The sequence below is a fragment of the Cynara cardunculus genome (assembly GCF_001531365.2).
Source record: "Cynara cardunculus var. scolymus isolate 2C chromosome LG 12, CcrdV1, whole genome shotgun sequence".
NCBI lineage: Eukaryota > Viridiplantae > Streptophyta > Magnoliopsida > Asterales > Asteraceae > Cynara > Cynara cardunculus.
This window is the reverse complement of record NC_037539.1, coordinates 37,494,566-37,512,727: the sequence shown is the minus strand read 5'-3', so window position 1 is coordinate 37,512,727 and position 18,162 is coordinate 37,494,566. Positions and strand designations below refer to the sequence as shown.

The 18,162-nt window shown below is 33.3% G+C and overlaps 2 protein-coding genes and 1 non-coding gene across 6 annotated transcripts; 1 reads left to right on the top strand and 2 right to left on the bottom strand.

The window, feature by feature from the left end:
• The first annotated feature begins 672 nt into the window (after positions 1 to 672).
• TRNAE-CUC lies at positions 673 to 745 on the top strand. Its single transcript has one exon. It is a non-coding gene; the product is annotated as a tRNA-Glu (tRNA).
• Positions 746 to 4,131: 3,386 nt separating this feature from the next.
• LOC112523375 (30S ribosomal protein S31, mitochondrial) lies at positions 4,132 to 4,747 on the bottom strand. The gene has a single exon (XM_025132956.1). The coding sequence runs from the start codon at positions 4,670 to 4,672 to the stop codon at positions 4,400 to 4,402; it is 273 nt and encodes a 90-aa protein (XP_024988724.1). The 5' UTR covers positions 4,673 to 4,747; the 3' UTR covers positions 4,132 to 4,399.
• Positions 4,748 to 6,692: 1,945 nt separating this feature from the next.
• Positions 6,693 to 11,129, bottom strand: LOC112522960 (ubiquitin fusion degradation protein 1 homolog). 4 transcript variants are annotated; one of them, XM_025132330.1, is made up of 10 exons: positions 11,020 to 11,129; positions 10,705 to 10,762; positions 9,832 to 9,909; positions 9,433 to 9,457; positions 9,313 to 9,345; positions 9,060 to 9,181; positions 8,796 to 8,926; positions 8,404 to 8,627; positions 7,726 to 7,985; positions 6,693 to 6,913 (listed from the first exon to the last, which is right to left on the bottom strand). In XM_025132330.1, exons 2-10 carry the CDS (start codon positions 10,705 to 10,707, stop codon positions 6,827 to 6,829), a joined length of 963 nt encoding a protein of 320 aa, XP_024988098.1. In that variant the 5' UTR covers positions 10,708 to 10,762; positions 11,020 to 11,129; the 3' UTR covers positions 6,693 to 6,826. The 4 variants fall into 4 exon arrangements, with proteins under 4 accessions (XP_024988098.1, XP_024988099.1, XP_024988100.1 ...); XM_025132331.1 differs by having other exon boundaries at positions 10,705 to 10,797; positions 11,020 to 11,055; XM_025132332.1 differs by lacking the exons at positions 9,433 to 9,457; positions 10,705 to 10,762; positions 11,020 to 11,129 and having other exon boundaries at positions 9,832 to 9,908.
• Between the last annotated feature and the right edge of the window lie 7,033 nt (positions 11,130 to 18,162).

Genomic DNA, 18,162 nt, shown 5'->3' with positions numbered 1-18,162 from the left:
TAGTCAAATAGAGGATGAACATCTCATTTTAAAATATAAAAAATTTAAAATATAATTAGAATAATTATCGAGTTCCAACAAAATAAATAATTATTATTTTTATAAAAAAATTATATTTTTAAATCAAATATAAATTACTTTGTTATTGTACATAAATTAAATTACAAAAAAATGAGGAATATCAAATAGTTAATTTGATACTAATAGCTGTATATTTTTATCAAATTTTTATGATATCTTCAAACATACATTTTATTCAAAAATAAAAGCATCATCGCTTTCTCAAAATCACATAAAGCCATATTATAACATCGACTGAGATAAAAAATAAAATAAAATATTAAAATCACGATTTATTTCACTGCATTGCACGAATACGCTTCTAGTAACTAAAACGAATACAAAAATATTTTTTTTAAAAACCCACACACCTTGAGCCCGACTCGTCTGCAACACGTCATCACACACCCTATCGCAAGTCATGCTATGAGGTTAACTTGGCATAACGCGTCTTATCACCATCACAATGTGTTACTATTTTAGAACATTGATAATTATTGATCAATAAATTTTAATAATTACTAATAAATTCATTAATAAATTTTATTGATTTTTTAAAATAATATTAAAAGAATTATTATATTATTAAATATAACAAAAATAAAACAAAAATCCGTTGTAGTCTAGTTGGTTAGGATACTCGGCTCTCACCCGAGAGACCCGGGTTCAAGTCCCGGCAACGGAATTCCCTTTTTAGTCCCTATGGTTTGTTAAAATTTTCTATTTTAGTCCCTGTATTTAAAATTGTTGTTATTGTTTCTATGGTTTACAATTTATTATCTTTTTAATTCTACAATTTATTAGTAATTAAATTTATTTATTATTAATAGTAATAAATATTAAAGAGAATTATAATTGAAAAAGTTACAATAAGCTTTCAAAACGCTACTTCAAGTAACGTTTCAATAGCTTACGGTCATCCAAACATGTACATAAAAAATAAGTCGGCTTATATTTACCAAATAATACCTTTACGTCTATTCAATTGTTTTAATTTTGGCTTATTGATGATACCAAATTCAAATTCTTAAAGGAAATGAAAAACCTAGTTCCCTACTATTCATTCTTGATTCAGAAACTGCTATATGGGATGAAATGATTCATAAATTAAATCGGTGTTGTTTTTAGGTTTTATTCTTGTAATTTTAGGGTAAATTGTATGAAAAAGTAACGTACTTTAATTTGATTTCTATTTTGGGTAACGTACTCATAAAACTCTCATTTTGGTAGATAAGATGTAAAATTTTAAATATTTAAGTACCCGGATAACCGGTTAAAGCGTTATAATAATAATAATAAGTAATACTTAATATTAATAAGAGTTATAATTTTACATGAAGATTTTGTGTTATTTATGTATATCTTAATTAGAAAAAAGAAGGAATTACTTGGTTATCCCCCTAATTGATTATCTATACTATATTATAAGCATTTAACAAAAACTTTTAAAAACCGTTTTTTATGCATGAAATACTGTTTATTGATGCATATTACTTAAAATTCAATATTACAAGTAAACTGTGCGTAAGTACAACTTATTAAAGCTTCATGATTGAATTTGTGTAACTAACTTCAGATAAACATAATCAATTAGAAGATAAACATTTCATTTTAAATATAAAAAAAACTAAAATATAATTAGAATAATCATTGAATTCTAACAAAATACTTAATTATTATCTTTATAAAAAATTATATTATTAAACCAAAAATAAAAAAAATTAATTAAAGAAATACACAGAAAAACGAGAAAGTTTAAATAGTTAGTTTGATTCTAATATCAATATTGTTTTTATGATATCTTCATATTTACATTTTATTCAAAAATAAAAACATTATCTCTTTCTCAAAACCACATAAAACCATATTAAAACCAAAGTTATAATAGAAATAGTGTCTAGGGTCGGTAGGATATACGCAGACTTTACCTCTACGCCTTGTTCATGTGACGACCCCCAACTTGCAAAACGAAAAATAAAATCTGTGAAGTTACCTGAATAACACTAAATCACGTTCACGGTGCAAATCTTTTATCGCATGTTATATCTGTAAGTTGCCAATACTATGTGCAGTGTCACATATAGGCTCTGAAATCGAGTAGAAACCAAACCTATACATGTTGTAGTAGATTATAAAGGATCTTGGGGTGACTTTGGTTGTAGGAATGGACTACAAATAGAAGCTGCCAATGCTAACCACAATGACGTCTACTCCTAACCATAAGGGTGGTGCCTAACTGGTTTGAGCTTGGGCTCCAAAGGTCAAAAGTGCCTGGAGGTCCCAAGTTCGAATCCAAGGAGGAATAAAAATCCCCTTGTGGCTACGGAGATTCAAATGCGGTGACTCCGGGCTACACGCAAAGCAGGTGGTTGCCTGGGATTAGTCGGCTCGCATAACGGGTTGGATATCCAGGTTAATCAAAATGAATATGACGTCTACTCCGGAACACAGATTGGAATACATTCTTGAGAATCTTGAATACCTTACGATCTTTAAGTTGTAGTAATGTTTTAATCAAAGCCAGTAAATACAAGGGTAAGGACCAAATATGTGCACCGTGTACAGATCCCATATTTGCTCTAGAACCGACTAGCACTAGGACCAGGTGACATTCTTAAGCATCATGGGTAAGAACCCACTATGGGCCAAGATCCCAAGTGATCTCTAAATAGCGCTAGAACTAGGACACTCTACGTGCTTGAATACTTTGTTGAAAACCTAGAATGGCTACAGTCTTTAAGTTGTTGAAATGCAGTGCAGTCTGCAGATATAAGCCGATACGCACAAGGGTAAGATCCAACAACGTGCACAAAACTCATGTTTGCTATTAGTAGTTAGTAATTCGTCCCACAGATTCTTGAGGATCTTGGATGCCTATAGCCTTCAAGATGCAGAGATGACCTACAAATAAAAGCAGCTAAGCACAAGGATAAAGACCCGCTACAAGCTGAGATCCCATATTGGTTCTGGAAATGAGTAGGACTAGGACTTTACACTCCTATACATGCTGCAACACCTTATTGACAATCTTGGATTTCTACGGGCTTTATACGTTTATATGCTTGTATAAAACCCAAAAACATATCAAAATTTCCAACTTTGTGATATATTCCCGGATCTGTTTGGTTACCAAGAGGTTCTGATTGTATTACACCTACCTTATGCGGTGAGGACTACATAGGTTATGTTCGGCAAACTAGCTGATAAGCCTACTGTTAACTGAAAAGCTAGTTGATTAGGTTAAATGAAAAACTAGTCATGTTGGTAAAAACTAGCTATCGGGCTGATAAGCTTGAAATACAGTTTAAGTTTCTTGAAGAAGGAAGTAGGGAGGGAAGAATGGCCTTTTTAGGGCGCAAGTCCTTTGAGGTCAGTAATGGTGGTTAAGTCGGTGCTTTTGGGAGTATAAATAGGAGAATATGCATTCTGGAAGATTCTGTCAACTAGAAGAGGACCAGTCTCTTGGATATTGGCGTAGTAGTAGCAGTAGATATGTTTTTGTTGGTTGAGGTTGTAATCAGAGTTGAGGAAAGTCTGAAATAAAACCTGATTCATATCCAGTTGTTCATCAATGGCTAGATGCCAATGTAAAATAACCTAAACGGACACACCGAAAATTAATTAAAAAAAATACAAGGGGCATAATTAGAACAAAAAAACCCTTGAAGCTAATTGAAACATTACTCGAAGAGTTGAAGTGGCTTTCAACAAGCGGGGTTCTTTCATTAAGATAGCTTATGGTTGCCAAACAAGACCTTAAACTTAAAACACAGATGTAGCATATGAACATAGCTCAAGCAACTACCATTAATGCAAGCAAGAGAAAAACCATTTTCATGTTCAAGTCACAGATTGTTTCTTCTTGATGACACAGAAATTCATGCAACAGTCCCAAAAGCTCAATCACCTAATTCTATTTTCCAACTTTTAGATCAAAACAACCAGTGGATTATTCATTTGAAAGATGTACTTATTCAAATTGCATATCCATATTTCATCAACAAGAACATCTCTAGACATTTTCAAATTTACATTTCACTCTTCCAGCAAATCTAACCTACACAATTTCTAAATCAAAACCACCGGTGAGTAAATTATATATAATCAAACATCATATCAATGACAGTCATCAACAAGAACATCCGTACAGTTGATTTTTCAAACAAATCAAATGTACATATGTTGATATAGTGTGCAGATCAAAATGATCAGTGGATTATTCATTTGAACGATAAACTGTATCAAATTTCAAAACCAATAGTTGATTACAGAACATCAACAAGACCAGAATTCTTGAAAAATTACAGTCATACTGAAATTAGGGCTTACATTATGGAAATCAGATGAGTTTAAAAGGAAGAGGCCAAGGGGTTGACCTGGGGACCTCGACCTTATCCTTAATGCGTTGAATCTTCTTCTCCTTCTTTGGCCTCGAGTTTCCATAAGATCCTTTGAAAATCTTCCCCCTCTTCGTCCTCTTATCCCCTCTCCCGCACAGCGCTGGAACAGGCGGCGTTGAGGATGGAGATAGTGATGTAAATGCGTACCGTTGCTCAGCCGTGACAAGTAACCGCTTCGCCGTCGTGCTCCATCGTTGCATCAACATCGCCATCTCTCCGATTGCAGCTTAAACCCTAAATGTGAGCGCGACCTGCAAATGATAGTTTCGTCTTCCTCGTACTTTTTGATATTTTCACGTATACCCCCTCCCCCTCCTACTCATAAGTTAATATTTTATTAATATAACAATAATCAATTTTATTTAATATCTATTAATGTAGTAATAATTTTTTTTTAGTTAATATTTATTAATAATTAATATTTTTAGTTATTATTAATAGTAATATATAATAATTAATATTAATGAAGTTTATAATTGAAAAAAGTCACAATAAGCTCTCATAATGCTACTTCAAGTAGTGTTTCAATAAGCTAGCTTATGGTTATCTAAATGTGTACCTAAAAAATAAGCTAGCTTATGGTTATCTAAATCATAAATGTGTTTTCGACCTACATGATCAGTTGATTTTAATGTAACATTTTATATATGATCAAGAATTACAATGATAGTTTGGTATCAATGTTATCAATTTTTACGAGATTTGTTAGTTACCGATTACATGTGTAGAAAAATAGAAAAAATTGAACGTTTTTATACTAATAATCATTGCACTAAATAGAAATTAAGGGTCTGTTTATTAAATACTTACTTGGTAAGTGCTTACTGGATAAATTTCCTTATCGGATGAACATGAGATGGACCAAGAATCTTACCGGGTAAGAGCAATGAGAAGGATGGAGAGTCTTACCCGGTAAGTGAGGATGGCAACTCTTACCCAGTAAATTGTTGCATTCGATATGTTTTGATATACTAAATCTTACACATCAAAATAAATTATAGTGTTGACTCCTATGAGTAAGCGTTTACTGGGTAAACGACCCCTAAGTCAAACTTCGATTCATCTTTGATGCATTTGCCTTTTTTATTTTGAATAATAATCAACACTTATCAAGTGTGGAATTTTACAGGTTGACGCTTACCACATGTTACTTGTGTTTACCATGTGAGTATGGTAAGGACCAAAAATCCTACCCGATGAAAGAGAATGTTCGCTTACCGGGGAAAACAAGCGTAACAACAATCTATTTTGAAGGCAGAAAACGTTACCTGATAAGGTAACTCTCGTGTGGATTTAAATTTTTTAGCTTTTCATTTTCTTCTTGTTCTTTATACATCGTTCGGGTTGTTGAAGCAAATAAACGAAGTTGTTAAAAGGAAAAAATCATACTTTTCAAGAGATGATCGAGTCATGCTACTTTAAATGAACAAAACGTTTGGTAAACTTTTCAATCCATGTTCAAGTTAACACACGTTTAGAAATGTTGCAAAATAGGAGCAAGTCTCCGCAACATGAACCCATCGTTTCCATGATTACAATCTACCCCCATACATTCACTTCGTTTATTTTCAGGGATGGTACATTTACAATTGATGTAGACAAGCGACACTAAGCAGTTATTCAGTAACGACTTAATGGGCTTAATAACTGTCATGTCAGACATACGACAAATTCCTACTGAAGCTCATGATGAGAATCCTCGCTTTTGCATGGAAGATGGTGTGATGTAGATGACATATATCAAAACAGGTTAACAAGACTGTATAATTTTGTTTAACATATATGGTTACAACTAAAACCAAAAAAGAAAGATAAAAAAGGTAAGAATAAATCCCCACCCTTGGATCGATCATAATTGAAGATCAACAATAATAATAAGATGCACTGGATCAATTCCCGCATCAAACACAATTCACAGGGTGGGATGAGATTAAATAGTGATCAAGGATCCAGATCCCTTTTCCGCTTCTCACCTTAACTTGTATTCTCAAACGATCCTTCGCATGTTCCCATAAATGCAACATGATAACATTAAGACTAAGGGCCTGTTTACCGACACAAAATTTTAATAAGTACTAACGGGTAAAAGTATGGTCTGGATGAACAGAGTTCCACGCTTAGCTTTACCAGGTCGGCATAAACCTGTGGAGCCCCAAGACGACATGGCAACTTGTTGGTTCCATAAGCACAAACTACCGATTCACTTCAAATTAAAAAGCATAAGCATAAGCATGAAAGAGACGAGGGTTCGTGGTGAACTAGACTCGTATAATCATTTGGTACCTTTAATGCAGCAAACTCACATAAAACACTTACAAGTTGTTTGTTACTAAACATAACATAACATAATATAATTGACTACTAAATCAACCCTTGAGTGAGTATTTCTTCCCTGTGAAGGCTTGAAACTTTGGCTCTTCTTTCACAACTTCTTTCGTCTCTTTTGCAACTTCCTGCACAGCACAAACCCAAAAAATGTCTTATTGCTTAAAGTTATGCCTTCTTTGTGTTAGTCTTGCAGTTCTCAGGAGAACATTGTAGTAAAATAAGAGCATCTCGTTAAAATTTATGATTGTTCGAAAAAAAACATGCTCCGTAACATAACCAGGATTAGGTAAACCTTATAAAAAGGCAATGGTGATATGAACCAAAATGCCACACGATCCATGATAAACAGAAATTAAGGGTAATAATCTATCCCGTATCATTGAAGATACTGATATATGGAGCTAGAACTACTGACTAACCAACTATGAATATGATATGCCTGGAGATGGCCAATTTCTTCAATTCCTTTTAAATGGGATTGTTCTTCCACATTTTCGGCAAAAAATGCTGATAATATATGCTAAAATCCAAAGAATCCTTCCCACTACAATAAGACCTACTTCAAAGGCATTCCTTTTCGGGGAATTATTGGGTTAAAGAGTTATCTTGGTGTAGTGTCCATAGGTCAGAATCCTAGATATTAACCAATTATGTTCGGCAGAGATCATAAACTGACCGCTACTGAGAGCATGGGCAATAATGATGGGTGACACCAAATATAGGAGACTAAATGTCCATTTGGTATCAAATAACACTTCTTTAACATTGGACAACTATTTCATGCAAGATTTGAGCATTTGCGGCTAAAATTTATATTCCACCAAAACTACTAGAACGTTAGGAGAACATTGACAAATTTATCCATGGGAGGACTAAGAATGATGATCCACTTCTCTAAAATCTTACTTGCAGTCTATAAAGAAGATGTACCAAGTACCTTTTGCTTTTGGGGATCTGCACTACTGTTTGCATTAGAACCAAACACAAGTTTTCCTTGTGATTGACGAGAACTGCTTTGTGAAGTAGATCCTGTAGATGGCTGCACACCACCACCACCAGATACAGCAGGTTGCTTTTCTTTAGATCCAGTGGAGGACGAAACAGGCGGGGGCTGGTACTTCAAAGGTTTACCATCCAACCTTCTCCCTGATCCAGTAAATGGGTTAAACTTTGGCTCCTCAACTGGAGCAGCCTCACCTGCAAGGGCAGGAGGAAAAACAGTAGAAAGAATGTTCAATTGCTCCGTTTAACACTTGCAAGAAACGTCAAAGGATGGAGGAATTAGAAGAAATAATAATAACTTTCTAAGAAACAAGAATGAAGAATCATATGCAAGGAAACCAATACACCAGTATTCAGTCCATAAACACAATATTCAGACCATATTAAAAGGAATTAAATAAAATATGAAACAAATATTTAACTCAATTGATCGTTAATGCTCACAATTGGATTATTACGTGTCTAACGATACAAATGTATAGAGAAAAATGTACAAGTCAATTCAAACCTCATCAACTTGTAATAACAAAAGGGGCTCAAAGAAGGAAAATGTATTGTGATCCAAAAATATGTAAGAACTTGAAATACAGTATCAAGTTTGCAGTGTTCAAACCTTCTGCTGGTGCCTTGCTTGAAGGAACAGATGTTACAGGTCTCTCAGGCTCCTTGTAATCTAGAGGAGGAGCAAAGTCCACCTCGCAGTCGGTTTCGATGATACTTATTGCATGAGAAGGTTTTGATTCAATGATATCTATGTAGTATTTCTTGTTGTTATATGCCACCATGATGCTATCTCCTGTTGTCAAACAAGAGAAGTTCCTCAATGTTGTCTCTAAGCTGCATGAAAAAAACAGAAAATTATATCAGAAGGTTGACATGCATAACCACACAAATAAATAAATTTGCTACGAATAATACACAATGTCTATTAATATCAAGCAGTAAAAAATGCAACCTTGGGACTGTAGACTTCATAATAGCATGGACCAATTTACATCGACTTACATTGCTTTTGGGTTGGAGATATCCAAGAAGTCCTTCGTGTGTGGTTGTAATTTAACATATGTACCCTTTGGGAGGGTCACATTTTTTACTCGCACAATGTCTCCTTCTTGTAAAAGCAAATTTTCCATCATCTACATGAAAAATCAATGTGTATCAATAGGCATGAAAACTAAAACGTCTAGGAGGCAAACATGTGAAATAACATGACCCAACGTTTAGGAAAGGAAAGAAACAAACAGTAGAATGAATCTCCAAAAAACATACCCAATAAGGCATATAAATCATGCCTTCTTCTGCAATGAACTCCAGAACCCCACAGTGAGAAACTCGCTCAGTAGCAGAATTGCGTAGCTCAAACAACATTGGATAATCAATATGAAGAGAAGCTACAGTACAAAAGTTTGGTTTTCAGAATCTTATAAAGATTCTATTCCAGATTCCTGGGGGTGGGAGTTGGGTGAAGCAGCAGAATAATATAGAAGATACTTATTCAAGAAACTTAGTATGGTAAACTAACCAAGGCGATCAAGGGCTGAAGGAGGCATTATAACTAAAACACAAATAAAGAAATGTCAGTAACTGGACAGGGAACTTAATGGAGAAAACATACAAACACAAAAATACAAATACCACTCACTTTTATCACCATTCTCTAACTGGGGCTGAAAGGGGAAAAAACAATTGTAGAATTAGAACAATAAAGCATTAATTCAAACATGGCTTCAAGTTGAAAAATAATCATACTTCTTGTGAAAGGGGCAACAGGAACACATGTATATATTTCAACACAAAAAGGGAAAACATGTACTCCCAACATTCCTAAACAACTGCCCAACTATCTGATACAGATAATTCCAAAATGTAGACCTAAGTTGCATAGAGAAGAATCTTTGAACTTTTTGGAACTTTGTGTTGGGAAAAAACTTTATAAACTATGTTTCCGAGCAAAATGAACAGTCTAGGAATGAAAGAACAAGTAGAAAGTCCCCTTTGCATATGGATAATAAAATAATAAGCAAAAATAAAGATTCCCAACCTTATCGATAAAAGATGCAGGGTAGCACCGATATGTTTGCTCAAAGGATGTTCCATGATAGCCATAACCATCAAAATACTGCAACTCACCAGCAATACAATTAGTAAGGAAAATTCTTATCCAAAATCATGAGCATTACAAAAAAGCAAATCTGCCATAGATACAATAACCTATGAAGAAAATATCACTTAACCTTCTCTACACTCAAAAAAGTGAAATCCAACCAAATATAATACTTTTTATTAAATGAGTATATATAATTTTTGTAGTCAAACCTAGAACTTCTCAGAGCATGAAATTGCTAAATACTTTGTCACATACTCAACATCAATATCTTCTTACTTGGAGGACTAGTTACAGCCCGATTGCCACAAGAAGAGAGATACACTTTCGCCTTTGAATCCAAGGCTAGCACTTTTCAAGTGCAAAATTGCTAAACATTGTTTAATCGGCTCGCATAGCGGGTTGGATATCCAGGTTAATCAAAAAAAAAATTGCTAAATATTTTATTTTATATTTTTACACAAACATGTTTTTCTTTTGTAACACTTGTAAGAGTTTCATATCAATTTATCCCCTTAACCGCTCAAAAATCAAAATGTAGCAATTCTAATATTAAATATTTTCTTATAATAGGCTAGGCGGGTGATCAAATACTTGTACCCATAATCAGACTGAATGGAGATTAGAATCACCAACCAAATACTAAAGATTTCAAGTCTATTTTAGAGTACATAATTAGTCAGTCCATAATACATCAACACTCAAAATATATCTCCCACTCTCCCCCATGATTTTGAACCAGAAAAAACAACAGTAAACTAGATTTTAACATCACAATTAACATAAACAATTAAATAACAAGATGCATACCATGTTTATTCTTCTTAGTGAACGAACTTGCCAACCAAACAATCGAATTTCCAGCAACCTAATTGAAGAGCAGAATCTACGATCAGAGCAAACCTAAAAAAACACATTAGATACCTACCCGCACTAAAAAGCGCAATTTTTATGTTTGTTAACCATGTGAAGTGATCTATTTCTTCATATTAATCGAATATATAGCTACTATTCAAGCAATTCATCCACAATTCAAACTTTATGCACACCCAAAAATTAAGATGCTGAAACAAAATCCAAGATTAAGAATCACAAGAACATGAAATTAGTAGAAAACAATGTTACCGGATGATCAAGCGCGATAGATATCGAACTTCTTCAAGAGACTTGGAGAACAAAAAACCCTTTGAGAGAAATTTAATCTGAGAGTTCGGATTGATATAGATTTTGGAGAGAGAGAGGAGATGAGGCTAAGATGCGCCCAGTGCGTTTTATACACGCCACACCAGTGGACTAATTGTGGGCTCAATTAAAAAATAAGGCCCATGGACCTTTTTTAGGCCCAATTCATTCATGGAAAATACGAGTTTTATGAGAGTAAACTACATTATTTTATCCATGTTGAAAATTGCTATTTTCGTCCCAATACTTCAAATCATAGTTTATATGTATTTTTGAAATCACGGATTTCATCTGTGTGATTTATAATTCATTACCTTTTTGCCTCTGTGGTTTATAGATCGTTTTTGTCTCTCATACTTAACGGGAAATCACTGATAGAGTTAATCCCAAAGAGGAAAACAATTAGGGGTGTTCGCGGTTCAATTTGGGCAGTTTAACCCCTCAGACCACAGACCAAACCGTAATGGCGGTTTACAAACCGAGCGGTTTGACATCAAGTGCCCAGACCGGTCAAACCAGACCACAAAAAGGAGGTCTGGTCTGACCGGTTTAAGCGGTTTGAGCCTTTAATGGACATTAAAATATTAAACTTAAAAAACATATATAATTTAGAATTTTAGATTAAATATCCATTTTACAAAACAAAATATCCAAACAAATAAATGTAATAATTAAGTAGCTCTTGAGTCCAAAATCCAAGCAATCCAAAGTCCAAACAAATAAATATATAATACCTATTAGAAAATAAATAAATTAACAAAGTTACAACTCCACTGTGAGTATTGAGTAATCAAATCCACGACTTCACAACCTTCAATTATTTAGTCTTGAGTTCTTAACAAAATCGATAGATTGATAGAGTTCTTGAGGGATTCCAAAATTTGGAGACCGTCAATGTCAAATGTTTACTGGTTTAGGGATTTTAGGCGCCGATTCATTTGGATTTTATTATGTTAGATGTTAGACTTTATGTTGGACTTAGAGATATATTTGGGCCATAGCCATAAGTTAAAAAAATTGGGCTTGCTAATATTAAAATAAATAAATAACTATGTATGTATGTATGTATGTATGTATGTATGTATGTATGTATGTATGTATGTATGTATGTATGTATGTATGTATGCATGTATGTATGTATGTGATTTTTTTTATAATTAAAATTACATTGTCTTACAAAATATAGCGAGAAATCGATAATTGTGATTTTTTTTTTTTTGTGTTTTTTACGAATCAAGAACTTAGTATGTAAATCCCTCAACCAAGACACTTATATATAGTGTTTAGAAAGCAAAAAATACATAAAAAGGGCCAAAAAACGGATAGTTTTTTGAAAATAAAGACTACATTTTAAAAAAATAGCTACAATTTTTTAAAATCAAGCCGGGCCATAACCGGCCCCGGTCCCGGTCACGCGAAACACCCCAAATTTATAACCGGTCCCAGATTTCGGTCCTATAACCAGTCCTTACCGGTCTCGGGCCGGGCCGGTCCTTGGCCGGTCCCACTATTTATAACAAACCACGGCTCGAAGAAAGATCGTGACCCAACAATCATTGAGGCCCAATAGCCAAAAATTGTCCCACCTCGTACTTTCATTCTTACAGTAAATGCCCATACAAATTTATTTCATTCAACACGTAAACTCGTCAAGCTTTAGAGAGTTACAATCAGGTGAACACGTAGTGAATCAAGATCTGAGGTTAAGCAAACCAGGTAAGTTTTTGCATGTGTTTGAATTTGGGATACATAAAATAATACTGAGTCGTTATTTTTTAGATGTTATATGATATTTTTATATTTAATATTGTATTTTCAAATATGGTACAGTGTGTTCAGATGTGTTTAATGTTTTCAAAAATAAGGGAGCATGTCAGGTTTATAGTCTTTAAAGCATGCTAAATATTATAGTACAAACATGTTATGCTTGAAAATGTTTTGGACGTCTGGGGGATAATGTATCTGGATATGGGTAGCAACCGTAAAGATGCATAAAACCAACACATGTATCTTAAGGGTATCTATGCACTTGGTATGTTCATATATTATCAGTACATACAATGATCAATGTAATTTGTAGGCTTAGATGTAACAAAACCATCTCGACACTGTCTTTCAATGTCAAGATCTTAAATGCTTAGTATTCAAAATTTCATTGCACTGGCACATGTTCAGTATTATATACATGACCGTTTTTAATATACTTTTCAATATAGTTTTCAGTACAGTTTTTAGTATAGTCAAATATGGTTTCGGTAACTGTTAGTTGATTCTAACACTTGGTATCAGTACATATTTTATGTTTAGAAACTATATGGGTATCTTTGATACCATATATATGCTCGTATATTGATCATGAACTCACTTAGCATAAAGCTAATATACAATGTATCTCATGAACTGTTAATGCTGAGATTAGAAAAAAAAAGATGAGGATGTAATCTTCAATTTGAGATTACTACCATCTAAAATATTTTTACCAAAGGGTCTTTAGTCCAGCGGTATGTGAGTCATTGGCATCTTAGGAGGTCAAATGTTCAAACATCACCAAATGTGAGAAAGATGTGTGGTTTATTTGTTCTATTTGCCGTAAATAAATATTATATACGTAAAAAGATATTTTAGATGTTCATAAAACCAAAATCAGTTATACTTAAAAAAAACATCCAAATTCAGATGTACAAACTTGTTGGGTTTAGTAGATGTTAAGTTTGTTAAAGTCTTGCTTTGCGATGATTTGAGAAAGTTGTATATTTATGGTGGTTCAGTTCTTACTCGGTCCTCCCAGAAGTTGTCACGTGCCATGGGTGGAATATTAGGGCGTGGCACCCAAACCCACGAAACTTTAATGTTCAAAATCGAAGCCTAAATCGATGTTATTGGTATCAAATGCTGTAGGGGTTTGCTAGAGCAGTTAAGAACGCACACAACAATCAACAATGTAAAGAACACAAATATTGTCTTAGAAAGCTACCTCCAAAGTACTGAAAAGGCGAAAGTTTCATAACGGACTTTAAACATCGATTTATCTCTCAAAACTCAGCAATTTGATAAATAATTTGTGGTGTTAGGTTCATTTGGAGTTGTCTGTATTTATAGCCCGTAATTTTGGTGTATTTGGTAGAAAACATAACCAACTTAATTCTGCCTTTGACTGTCTTCTACAATTACTGCAACAGAGGTGTCCTTTTTGGTAAACATTTGGTCGACTCAAATTGATTCCATTTGCATGTCAAAACGTGAAAAGCTATCGAGCATGAGAACAAAGTATGTAGATACAAGATGTGAAAAATAAGATGTGAAAATGAACGTGACTCGTTATGATCAACGATGTAATGTATTCATCAATGGTTCATGCAACTCTCGATTAAATACATAGCTATTAAAAACGTCATTTTATTTGTGGTGAAAGCTTTAACATGTTGAAGAGTCATTACACATATGTTGCCGAGAGTATAGACAACAGGTGTTTTTGCAGTGGTGGCACTAAATAATAACAGGATTATAAAGTATTTGACAAAAAAATTTAAAAACCATTTTTTATGTATAAAGTATTGTATATTGATGTATATTACTTAAAATTCAAGATTACAAGTAAATTATATATAAATACAACTTATTAAAGCCCGATGTTTGAATTCGTACAACTAACTGTGGATAAACATAATCAAATAGATGATAAACATCTCATTTTAAAATATAAAAAATATAAAATATAATTAGGATAATTATCGAGTTCTAACAAAATAATTAATTATTATCTTTATAAAAAATTTATATTATTAAACCAAATATAAATTACTTCGTTATTGTACCTAAATTAAATTATAATAAAAAAATTGAATTAAAAAATTACACAAAAAATGAGAAATTTTAAATAGTTAATTTGATACTAATATCGCATATTTTTGTCAAATTTTTATGATATTTTCAAATTTATATTTTATTCAAAAATAAAACATCACCGCCTTCTCAAAATCACATAAGACCATATTATAACATCGACCGAAATAAAGAATAAAATGAAATATTAAAATCAAGATGTATCTCGCTGTATTGTGCGAATACCCTTCTTTAGACTCGGCTTCACGATTTTGCAGCTACGGTTTTTGTATTTGACCATTTGTTAACCATCAAAACTCAAATTTAACCTTCGATATGCTATTGTAACCTCTCAATTTTCCTTTGATAATGCCGTTGATGGCACACATCAAATCACAACTGAAACACCTTCAATAGTCGTAATTTTTCCACCATTACGGCAAGACAGTTGAGTATAGTATGGGACCCCACAGCCTCTACCTCGATCCACCCCTGGTCAAGAGAAAGATGCCGACTTTTTAAACTGTCACACTTCACATGTTACAACTGATGTACTGTTTTTGTGAAAATACAAAAGCATGACACTTGTTATGAAAATCAGATTTATTTTTTCATGATTTTTATTATTTATTATTTCACAAACACATGTAAAACTAATTTAAAAAGGCGATAGTTGTCGGCAGATTCATGTAAATCCATAATTATGCATAAAGCACACATGAAACACATATCGGTAGCTTTTGTGGATTTGAGGGGACATGTCCTAACAAAAGCTAATGTTACCACTTGTACGTCGAAGATTCGATTACTTTATATATTTTTTAATTGATATTTCAGTTTTTATCAGATCATAGAAATTGTAATCATGTCGTATTTCTTCTTATGTCATATAATATTATTGGAGGATTAGAAATATCAGATGATAACCACACATAGTTCAATCAGTAATCTTACAAATTAATGATGATCCAAGCAAGTATGTTCAGATATAACTAGGGGTGTAAATGATACGAGATCACTTGCGAGCTACTCGAGATCAACTCGGTCAACACTCGACTCGAACAGGCTCGGCTCGAACTCGAGTTCGACTCGATATATTAACGAGTTGAGTAGAGCTACCCAATACTCGACTCGAAAAGATCGTGAGATACTCGATTATTTTATATATAATTAGCTTTAAAATATAATCAGCTTTTTAGATAAAATTTGTAAAATATAAATAATAAAAATGTCCTATATTTTTAGATATTTAAATAAAATTATGCATTTTTTAATTATAAAACTTAATCAATTACTTTTTATTAAAATCAAAATTAAAAAAAGACAAAGAAAAACTATAAAAAAAGTTGGTGAAATTGTCCCACATTGAAAGAAAGATGGTAAAGGAAGCGAGAAAAAATGTTATAAAAAGATAGGGAGGTGAATGAAATTTCTAACTTTGTCTTTTTGATGATGAAGTTTGAAGTTGATTCTTTAGTTTTGTAAAAACTAACAGAACACTTTTAAGTTTTAAAATTTATAAGAGAAAAACCCTAAATTTTCATAAATTTCAATGGGTGAACTTGGTTTGAGCTTGATTCTAGTTCGAGCTTGATTCGAGTTGGAGCTTGAGAAATAGTTATCGAGTTCGAGTCGAGCTCTGATTTTTACTACTCGCGAGTTTTCGAGTCGAGTTCGAACTTGGAAATTGGGTTTCGAGTCGAGTATAGTGATACTCGAGCTCGACTTGCATCATTTACACCCCTAGATATAACAATGCTAACAGTGTGGTTAACCTAGTGGCAAAGTCAACGAGACGATGCCTGTTGAAGTATCATGTTTCATGTTTGATTCCCACTAAGATGTTATTCTTTGGGGTCACTTTTTCTGACAAAACGATTTAAAGTTTCTCCCTATCAACCTTTAAGCCACTGAAACAACCCTCAAGTTGTAACATCTCAAAATCTTGAAAAGAGCGGTTAATTTAAAACTATTATTTAACACTAAGTTTACTTCATTCCAGGAGATGATTAATGAGTTATTCACAAGATAAGACCAAATTAAAAGTCGGGAAGCTTCCAAATCAAACCTCATATAAGTACTAGGTTAAGAATGGGTGTTACTAAAACCCATTAACTGTTGCTATCTTCGAAGTACAGAAGACGTTCTCAAATATCTAATTCTTGTGCTCTAACTAGCACTAAACTCATCACAGTGTTGCTAGTATCATTCCCCAACGAGGACTCAATGCACATGCCGACAAGAAAAGGTGTTAGGCTTAACGTCTAGTGAGTTCAAACAATTTTCATCATTAATATAAAAAGTAAAACTAAAAGACTGGTATTTAAATCACCATTTCCAAGATGTGTGTATTTAGTATAAAAGCAACATCTTTCCCAAAATGTACCATTTTCGTGATGAAAACTCATTAATCAAAACACCCATTTAACATGAAACCAAAACTCAATACTTACACAAAATGCGAATAAGGTTTAATATTCAAATACTGAAAATATGGATAAAACTCTATTATCCAAAAGATTAAAACATGGATAAGGTCTAATATTTAAAACCACAAATTATTGATAACATTCCATAAGAAAAACGACACTAAAAGATGGATAAACTCTATATCAAAAACACATTTTATTAACAGGGGGAGATTGTTTCCTTTGAATGTGGTGGGAACACAAAAGTATGCCACATATAAATGTTATCGAACTGCACCTCAGATCCACTGAGTTCAGTACACACTGTATCAAGTGTCACATCAAGTCCTCAATACCTTCAGTTCACAACCCGTACTGGGTGTCACCTCAAGTTCACAGTACATTTAGTACACAATCTCTACCGAGCGTCACCTCAAGGATATCAAATCTTATTACCTATCCGTTCTCTAATTGAGTGCCACCTCAAGGTTCTCATTCGACCTTTAATGTATACCCACTTGCATTCAAGGTAGGAACCCAGACTTCCTACTTGATAACACAAAACAGTTAAACCATAATGCATAAGGGTTAAAGCATCAATCTTAAAATACCCACGATCCCAGAGTCCGACTCATAAGAGTTCACTTTCGTAATACTGAGACTACCGCAATGCCTACTCGAGCATTGGTCACAAAGTAAGAACATCAAGACTAGTCACTTATCAAACACGACTGACTCATATGCGTATGAATCTAAAGCATTATAGTCTAAATTACATGACTCTAAATGAATGACCACACTCAAAACAAGTAATTACCTAAATAAATATGCAATATAAATAACGTCCAAAACTCAA